The 10,303-nt window shown below is 43.5% G+C and overlaps 1 protein-coding gene across 1 annotated transcript in view; it reads left to right on the plus strand.

Moving 5' to 3' along the window:
- Positions 1-250: 250 nt before the first annotated feature.
- Positions 251-10,303, plus strand: part of SLC19A2 (solute carrier family 19 member 2) — a 14,742-nt gene continuing 4,689 nt past the window's right edge. Inside the window, exons 1-4 of the mRNA XM_006907821.3 lie at positions 251-526; positions 7,193-7,795; positions 8,888-9,110; positions 9,929-10,121. Coding sequence (XP_006907883.1) covers positions 332-526; positions 7,193-7,795; positions 8,888-9,110; positions 9,929-10,121 — 1,214 coding nt within the window. The 5' untranslated portion in view covers positions 251-331. The remainder of the gene's footprint in view (positions 527-7,192; positions 7,796-8,887; positions 9,111-9,928; positions 10,122-10,303) is intronic.

The raw sequence follows: 10,303 nt of genomic DNA on the forward strand, positions 1-10,303 counted from the left end.
GCGCCCGAGGACGTCAGCGCTCTGGCGTGCCGCCGCCGACCAATGGGAGAGAAGCCACATTGCCGACGTCTGCTGTGATTGGCTGTACGCCGGAAGGCGGTGGCGGGGGGGTGGGCCTCGAGGCGTGTCTCCTTTTCGAGCTCGTGTCGGGAGTGGAGATGTGAGGCATCTGAGCAGAGGAGGCCGGTAGGCCACCTGGGCGGCCTGTCCCTGCGAGAAGGGGACGCCACGCGTAGGGACGGATCTCGCGCTGTGGCAGCGCTTGAACCGCACCACAGTTGGCGGAGGAGCCAGAAGGGGCCGGCCTGGGCCCCCGTTCCTCACGGCCCGGATGGATGCGCCCCGCCCGGTGTTCCGGCGGCAGGCGGCCGCCAGGCTCCTGCGGACGGCCAGGGTCCCCCGCGAGTGCTGGGTTTTGCCCACCGCGCTGCTCTGCGCCTATGGCTTCTTCGCCAGTCTCCGGCCGTCCGAGCCGTTCCTGACCCCCTACCTGCTGGGGCCAGACAAGAACCTGACGGAGAGGGAGGTACGCGCGGCGGCCGGGCCCGGGATCGCGGGAGCGGGCGCGGGCGCGGGCGGGGAGCGTGCGGAAGGGATTCGGTTAAGGAAAGGACGAGGGCCGGGGAGGACGTTCCAGCCGCGGGAGCCACTCTGGGCCGACATCTGTGACTTTTCCCGGTTGGGAGGCGGCTCCGTGCTGTGCGCTGCATCAGTTCACGCTGTTTTTCTGTCGGTTGGGTGTATAGGGCGCTTCTCCTGCGGAGGGCTCGGGAAAAAGAGGGATGTATTTGGATAAAAAAGTGGAGACAGCGCGCTGTACTTTGGACATGGTCGTGGTTGAGTAAATATTTGTTGCTGAAAGTAGAGAACCAGATGCTGAGTAACCTCTGCTTTTCTGAAAGGCTCTGCCCTCGCCCGAATACACCCTACCTTCTCCCTTCCCGTATGTTACTTCGTTTACCTTTGACGGCATGGACCTATTCAAATAAGGACAGTAGAGGACAAGGACCCATCACCTTAATTTGTCTTCATTTCATTTGGATGAAGCTGTGTCCGGGGATCTGCTGCCCCTCGCACCCACCCCGCCTCCTAGGATAAAAGCAGATACTTAGATGATATCGCAGAATTGGCACTTAATTATAGGTTTTTTTGCATTGTGAATTGTTGCTTCACAGATGTTGGTTTTGCTTGTCAACAACATGGTGAGATCTCTCAAAAGCTCTGTCTCTCTGATGTTCAGAGTAATTGAGAGCCCGAAGTCCATGGTCAAGAACTTGCTGATTTTTCCCTAGATGAGGGTTTGCAAGTAAAATACTTCAAAAGTGCATGGTGTACTTTAAAAATGTGTACGGTCAATCGCAACACTTGGTTTTTGAAGAACTAAACTCAAGGTGCTCCCACAAAACCAAAATAAAGCAGGTTCAACGTCCTCTCCCTTGAACTCTACAAAGCATGAGAGCTGAGGTCTGGTACTCCTTTCTGGAACACTACACAGGGTGAAAGCTGAGTGGGCACTCGTTAGCTGGTCCTTTTTTCCTATGCCTGCTTCTCCCACCCTGCGCCCCACCCCCCACTGTTGGTGTGAAATACTCCCATCTAGACCTCACTCTTCTCCCTGTGGTTAGTAGTCACCTCTTTGGAGTAGCCACTCAGTATCCCTGCATAACAGGTCAGAGGAGGATATAATTACTCTTAGCCTACTTTGTTGTTACACTGCTCCTCCATTTTCAAGGACTTGACAGGGAATTGAAAGTCAGTGTTGAATCCTGGATTAAAGGTTTCATTTGAGTTTCTCATAGTGTCTCATCTCTAGCAAGCATCACTCACTTTTACCCAACTTCGGATCTTCTGTTTCTCGGTCTTATGCACCACTCCACAAGGGACTATAACAGTTATTCATTACCTGTTTGAATTTTAATATTGGTTAAAAAATAAAATGGAAACATCCAGCTCTTGTGAACAGAATGATTTTACAAGAAGAAAATTACTGCAGTAAATATGAGAATGATCCTGTACACCCACAACTACCACTGAGTCTGAGGTGTAGCCACTGCAGCAGAAACGATATGCTGGTGAGCTGCTAACAATTAAAGTTTCATGTGAACTGCCATGTGACCTGCAGTTTGTGCACCTTGCCTGACAAGAAGTGCATGGGGGAGAAACATTCTCCCAGTGTTGATGTTTGAAAGCTGATCTGTTTTGTCACGTGCCCTGGGCAGAGAGTTGCTCTGTGATGTGCCATCATGTGCCCTGCCTTACAAGAAAGATTTCTGCAGTGAGTGAAGTACGTCCAGGGGCCATAGGAATAAAGCAGGGGGGCCAAGCCCAGTAAATATTTGCTGATCGTGTAACAAAAACATAGCACACTTCTGTTATTGCTAATTAGATGAGGAAGCGGGCAGGGTTTGAAGAGAAAGCTAGTGTCTGGAAAGAGTTCATTTGTCTCTGAGGACTTCAGAATCACTGCTGAGTTTGTTGGTTATGCACAGTGTGGCTCAGTTCACCCTCCCCAGAACCCTGGGTTTTTTGAATATCTAATAACCGAAATAAGTAGAACAATTGTTCTCCTTCCTTACTGAGTGCTTGTTTTCACCAACGGACAGTTAATTTAAAAAATATTACATGATTTTTTAGGCAAAGCAGTTGTCTAATCATGGTCAGTGATGTTTGTGTTGAAGTTCATATTTCCCCCTAGAAGACTTTAGAAGGGCCGAGTTGGATCTTCTTAAATAGAGCTATTGTGAACTGTCCAAAGGCAAAAGGAGGAAAGAAAGGACGGAATTTCCTCATCTTTCCCCTCTCAAAAGATTTTCTTCTTAGATATCAAGAAAAACCTTAACCTGTTTTAGGTACCATTTAAAAAGTTTTAAAACAGGTTAAAATTTGACTGCATTCCAATAGTTTTAATAAAATAGAGCTCTATTTGTAAAAACTTTTTTATCCTTTCATCTTTTTTAGCATGTGATTTGATATTCACTACCTTTCTTTGCTTTAAAGAAATCATTCCACTTGTTCTGGCTGATACTCAGAGCCTCACAGAATTTGGCTCTCACCTCCATAGCAGCCCGTCTCCTACTAACTACATCCTTCTTCCCCTTCCCTTCCACATGCCCGAGCTCCATCCACATTACCTCACAGCTGCAAGTCCAGCATATCCAGTCTCATCTGTTGGCCTGTGCTTGAAGATATGATCTCTGCTTGGAGTAATCTTCCCATACGTATCAGTTGATATCTTTCTGTTGGCCTCTAACTTTCACATTCTTCAAGGTCCATCTCACAGAAGCAACCCCATATTTCCTATCTCACTGATCAATAATGTATGTATGTATGTTTCTCACTAGGTTCAGAACTCCTGGAGAACTGAGGTTTCATTTTATTCTTTTTTTTTTTTGTAATCTCCATACAACTTTAAAACAGTGTTGTGCAAATAAGTGCTTATTAATTAGTTGTTTAATTGAAACCTGATTCTAAAAGTCTAAATCTGAATTATAAATTAAAACTGAACATCTGTTTCCCCTTGACTTTTTGAATCTCAGGGGAAAGCACAAACAATCTCTGGTCTGTGCTGTAGAAAGGTACCTTAAAATCAATTCCCTTTGCTCACATGGCAGATCTTACCTGAGGTAAGAGGTGTTGTCTAGGGTCTGAACAGGGAATCTATAATTCGTACATTTTTGCATTCAAGATTCAAAGTATCCATCAAAGAAGCAGTTTAAGGTGTAACAGCTTCTCCTTGGAGGTAATAAAGAGAAGGGATCTTTTGGAGACCCAATGGCAAGCTCTGGAGATGGTGTGGTCTTTATCTCTTCATGAATACCCTGTAAAAGCACCTCAGTACAGGTTGAAAAAGCTGTTCTAAGCCTTACAAAAAATCCTGGAACATAGTATGTAATCAATAATAGTTTTCTGATTGAAGAAATGAGGCATTTAAGTGTGGCGGATTCAGAATGTCTGGGTTCAGCTCTGCCAGTTACTAGCTGTGATAACTTTGGACAATTTACTTACCCTTTCTCTAAGGCCAGATTTCCTCAGTTGTAAAACAGAGATGATAAAAGCATTTTCCTCTTAGGGTCGTTTGGATTAAATGAGGTCAAGTAAGGTGACTAGCACAGTGTACAGCTACTCAGTAGAGATTTGCTCTTCTAATGCTGGTAATGTCGTGAGAGGGACATTCATCTAGGGTTGTCTCTCTCAGGGAAAAAGTCCGATTTACTTAGAAGAAGTAAAAAGGAACTCTTCTGGTCTTTCCCCCTCTTGCCTTTATTTTTGTTTCTACTTGGCATTGCAAGTCTGGCAATGTGACTTTTCCTCATCTTCATTATCACAATTGTGGTTTTGTATTAGGAGTAGAAACAGACCTATAAGCATAAACATTTTAAACTGGTAATTGAAAGGGCGCAGTTTAGTGATGAAAATGTGACGGTTCACCGTTTGGGACAGCCGTCATTGAAAGGCACAGGACATGTCTCGGAACAGACCGTGTTACTGCAGCGATGAAGTGAGCCGAAGTCCGAGGGCTGTGGCAGAAAACAAATGAAGATGGGGTATTGAAGGAGGGAGTGACAGAGGGTATTTTAAAGGAAAGGTGTGACGGTTAATAGCTCTGTGGTGGTGTTTGGTTGGGAAAAACATGTTGGGGAAATGGGAAGGTGAGTCAGAGGAGGCACTTTCAAACTTAGAACCGCGAAGAATATCTGTAAAACTCTAGGCAAAAAAGGAGCGGGAAGCTGTTAACGGAACCTAGCTGTGCCGTCTGCAGGGAAGCCTTCGCTCTTCTGACCTTCATGTCAAGGTTCCCTTTCCTCTGGTTTTTCTATTGAGAGGCATCTTTCGCTGTGGTTACAGCTGCCAAGTGCACTTTGTTCTTCATTTGCTACAGTGTCCACGGTTTGAATAAGAATCATTTCTACAGTTCTCAATTATTCTTTCATGCACATATTCATGTGCAAGAACATTTCCTGATTAAGTGGAGGTTGCTAAATAATTAACAAACACAAATTAGACCAAAGCTCATGAAGGTCAGGCTATTATTAGACAAATCACTTTTGGTTTTCGGCAAGTCAAAAGCAAATCAAGCCTGGAATATGTTTTAAATCGTGTTTTACTTTTATAGTGTGCTTTGCATTGGCAAAAGGTTTTACAGGTTTTACTTGATTGTTCCTCTAAAACCTTAAAACAATTAGTCCATTTTACAATTGGCAAACCGAAGTATATACATGAGAGTTAAAAGGAAAGTCACCCTCGGATTTAGATTGTCAAAGTCTAGGATTGCATTGCTCCATCACAAAATGATCATTTAAAAACTGACTGACTTACACCCGAGGACCTTGCTGGACACTAAGCAGGTATAAGAGGAGGCAAAAGTCTTCTACAATGATTGTTATTAGAAGAATGAGGGTGATAGCTTAATTAATTTAGTTAATTCATATTGTTCCGAGTGGTCTGTGCATCTGCTTCTGTCCTCAAGTCTTCAGACCTATGAATGAAGTGGAATGATTTACATGTATGCTCTTATTCAATCCTTGCAACAAATAACCCGATGCTCTTATTCAATCCTTGCAACAAATAACCCGATGGTATAGGTCTTATCCCTTTTTTTACTGATAATGGAGATTAAGTCTAAAGGGAATTAAAACTTCCTAGGATCACACAGCAAGCGATGGAACTGAAATTCTAGCTTGGGTCTTAAATGGTTTAAAGCTTATTTTAAAGATTATTCCTGATGCAGGACAGTGCAGATTCCCCCAAGTGGGAAGGAGACCAAGCCCTGCACTGAGAGAGAAGAGGGTTCTTGGCAGAGAGTGTAGAAAGAATTCAAACACGCATCAAAGTAAGAGTCAAAGAGAAAGTTCATTATAGAAGGGACAACACTCTACAGAGTGAGGTCTCCTCTCAGAGGCAGAGTGAGAAAGCCTAAGAGAGATAAAAAGGGACAGAGACAATAGAGAACAAGGACAGAGAGACAGAGTAGAGGCACTGAGAGGGACCCCCAGTGTTCTAGGGGAATTCGGTTTCCATACCATTCTCCAGTTCCTGTGGGTTACAGTTTAAAGACTGCGTTTACCCGTTTTCCTTTGATATGGACACACAGTGAGGAAGGGGAAGAGTATGTAGCATGGGAAGGGAAGGCTATATAGCGTGAAAGGCCTGGTGGCAGCTCCCAGCCTTTAATCCACAGGTTCCCACGGTTTTAGCCATAGGGCAGACACTTAAAGACTCTGGTTTTTCTGAGTGGCTGCTTTTCTCTGTTTCCCCTTCCTGGTGTGGGGAAATGGGTTGTTAGCAATCTCAGCTGAAAGCTTGCTTTCTTCTGTCTGCAGCGCTGATCAGCATATTACAGGGTCTGAATGTAGCTTGATTTAACAGTTTAGTTCTCTTGCTTCTTCCTTTATTATTTCTACTATATCTCAATTTAAAAAATACTTAACAGCAACACTTCTTTTTTTTCATATTAAATAAAAGCAAAAAGGACATCAAAGTTGCCTATAATCCTACCACCTACAAGTAGTTACGCTGTCAAAGTGCAGACAGATTTACTGCCTTTACTAATTCCTGTACCCCCAAAGAAATGAAACTTAAAATCAGAACAGTCAGATCAGTCCTAATTAAACAGCAGCATCAAGGTTCCCTATCCTGTGGCTAGAAGTAAGAATCGACTGTGACTCCAAAATGTTTATCGATCCAAGTATCTTCTAAACAGTATGCTATTAGGTTGTGCAGGTGAGTCCACCCCCAGAGAACCTATAAGGCAATGGTTCTCAACTATGTCTCACATTAAAATCTCCTGGGAGCTTTTTAAAAATGTCCATGGCTGAGAATCCAAAATGCTTAAAGCTCCTTGGGAAATGTGCAGCCTTGGTTAAGAGAACCGGTGCTATGAGGTAATTGGGGAGACTGATGCATACAGAGCAGTGGCAAGGGAGCTTTGAATGTTGCGACTGGCAGTCTCCCAGCAAGAGGAAGGCTTTGAACTAGGCCTTGATGAATGGGGAAGATTTTAAGAAAAAGAGGAAGGGGTGGAAATGGGGAAGTATATTCTAAACAATTATCAGAATTGTTGTCGAGATTTCTTTGGTTTGATGAGGATGAGGTATTTGAAGTGTTGGTAGGTTGTTTTATAAGAATGAATTGCTATGAATATTCCAGGCCTTTTGATGTCACTAATGGGTTTTTATCCTTCTTTTACTATCAGGTCTTCAATGAAATTTATCCAGTGTGGACTTATTCTTACCTGGTGCTGCTGTTTCCTGTGTTTCTTGCCACAGACTACCTCCGTTACAAACCCGTGATTCTGCTGCAGGGGCTCAGCCTTATTGTGACATGGTTTATGCTGCTCTATGCCCAGGGACTGCTGGCCATTCAGTTCCTGGAATTCTTCTACGGTGTTGCCACGGCCACTGAAATTGCCTACTACTCTTATGTGTACAGTGTGGTGGACCTGAGCCTGTACCAGAAAGTCACAAGCTACTGTCGAAGTGCCACCTTGCTGGGCTTCACAGTAGGCTCTGTCGTAGGGCAGATCCTCGTCTCAGTGGCAGGCTGGTCCCTGTTCAGCCTTAATGTCATCTCTCTTACCTCTGTCTCCGTGGCTTTCGCCGTGGCCTGGTTTCTGCCTATGCCACAGAAGAGCCTTTTTTTCCACCACGTTCATTCCATCTGCCAGGGAGTGAATGGTATCAAGATACAAAACGGTGGCATTGTTACTGACACCTCAGCTTCGAATCACCTTCCCAGGTGGGAGGATGTTGAGTCAAAAATCCCTCTAAATGTGGAGGAGACTCCCATAGAGGAAGCGGTAAGTTCAGCCTTCAGTGTCTTGGGGTGGCTACTCTGGGGACCAGACCAGTGGTGAAAAAGCAGACAGGAAACCCCCTCTCGCTGGGCCTTGTATTCATTTGGATTCAGGTTTTATCCCAAGTTGGTTGGTTGGTCTATTCATTCATTGATTCAAGATAAGGCTGATTTAAATTAGGGATGACATTTTCCCCAGGAGCGAATGACCTTCAAGGTCAGACTAACACAACATTATATTGCTTGTGTCAGAAATGTCTTAGAAGTTACAGCAAAGGCTGTCTCTTCTTCATCTTTCAATCCCCAGAACTTGGCATTCAAAGAAAGCACTCAGAAAATTTTTGCTAAATGAATAGATGAAATGATTCCGATAAATAAAGAATATCTACTTCCAGTTTCTGAATTGAAGCCCAAAGTATTTAAGGATAGGAGTTACCTTCCTATTCTGTGCTGGAAATGATATCTGATATTTAACTTCAAATGATACTTGGCTGAAGTGGGGTAGTAATGAATAATACAAAGAAGAGAATCAAAAGAGGAATAAAACTGAGCTCTATAAGCTTTGTATGTTGGATGAGAGTAAAGGACCAACATGAAGTCTTTGCCTTTCCACCTGGAGTTAAGCCAAATTGCTTCAATGTGGCATCTGATGTCCTCAGTGAAAATCAATCTACTTTGCCTACCCTCTTTTTTTACCACTGGTTACTAGTTGAAATTTAGGTTATCATCCCAGTGGGTGACACTTATCATGAAACTCACTTTGATTATTAAGGCACATGTGGGCAGCTTCTGTCTGAGTTACCAGGGACTGAGTAGAAATGAAATGCTGATTCCTTCATAATTTGTTAGATGATGTTGGAGAATTAACAAAGAATTGATGAGGGAGGGAAAGTAGAGTCATTTGGTAGATCTCACGTAGTAGAAAAAAGAGTAAGAACCTTTTAAAAGATCAGTTTTGAATGTATTAAAATGGCTTTAGCTAAGATTAATTTGTATACACATAAGTATTTTAAATATTAACATTGGTCATAGTTCTGTACAGTTGCCCCCTGTGCATTTGCGTCATGACGTTGGAGCTGTCCCTTCTGCTGTGTAGGAGCTGAAGCCAGACCGTGCTCTGGTGCTGAAGGCGCTATGGGATGACTTCCTGACGTGCTACTCCCGTCGCCCTCTGCTCTGCTGGTCGGCGTGGTGGGCCCTCTCCACCTGCGGCTATTTCCTGGTTGTGAACTACACACAGGGCCTGTGGGAGCAGGTGATGCCCTCTCGTCATGCCGCTGTCTATAACGGCGGCGTGGAGGCCGTGTCAACCTTACTCGGTAAGTGAGGCGAGGTGGTAGCGGGTGGTGCGGGGGGCAAGTCCTCTGGGAGTGAAGGCTGTCACAGTCAGGTTTTCTCTCCCCGCCCAAATCTGAAGTGATCCCAAGATTCTTTATTTTGAGCTCTGATTTTATAATTTAGGAGGAAGTGCTCAAGTGGTAGAGACTCTGACTAACAAACCTGACTTCTTTATTACCTCTGGGAAACCTAATATCATGATTTCAAAATTGTTTTCATGTCCAAGTCTCCATTATCTGATTTCTGGGTGTTTTTGCCACCTAATGTAAAACTGAGTAGCAATATACAATAACAGCAGCTATTATATGTCATGTTAACATGTGTTAAGTGCTAATCAAAGGGCTTAATGTACGTTAAATCCATCCTCACAAAATTCCTAAGATAGGTACAATTAGCATCCCCATTTTACAGTTAAGGAAACTTGGGACAGATATGTTAATAACTCGTCAAGGTCATACAGATGGTAAGAAGTAAAGTCAAGACGTGACCTCAGAGCCTGTGTCATTGACCTTTCTATTGTCCCTTTCTAATTTGATGACCTTTGCCTTGGCAACACCCCCAGGTCTGTGCCCCCCATTTCCATCTCTTTGCAGACTGGCCTAATTTAATCTCTTGTCATCTCACTGGCTCCATGTTATTTATTCTATTAAGTCCAAAATCTCTGCCTGACTTTAAAGACCCTCTGTAATCTTGAGCTACCCTCTTTGTAAGTTCAAAGCTTTTAAAATGTAAGCTGACTTTTCAACTATTGAAGTAGTATTTATTTAGCAAAATAACCAGATTATTTTTTGTTTTATAGGTGCTGTTGCTGTGTTTGCAGTTGGTTACATTAAAATATCCTGGTCAACTTGGGGAGAAATGACATTGTCTCTATTTTCTCTCCTGATTGCTGCCTCCGTGTATATCATGGACACCGCGGGTAACATTTGGGTGTGCTACGCGTCCTATGTTGTCTTCAGAATCATCTACATGTTACTCATCACTATAGCAACGTATGTATTTTAATTTCAAAGGCATTAGGAAAAGTTGTGAGAGGATAAACTTTTTGGTTTCTTTATAAAGAAATTAAATCTTCTAGTTAAAAGAGGCAAATAGGAAGAAGGATTGTATTGTTTGTTTTCTCCTGAGGAACATTTAGGCAAGGTTTATTTATTTCCTTGTTTACATATTCCTG

Source organism: Pteropus alecto, unplaced genomic scaffold (genome assembly GCF_000325575.1).
Source record: "Pteropus alecto unplaced genomic scaffold, ASM32557v1 scaffold101, whole genome shotgun sequence".
NCBI classification, from domain to species: domain Eukaryota; kingdom Metazoa; phylum Chordata; class Mammalia; order Chiroptera; family Pteropodidae; genus Pteropus; species Pteropus alecto.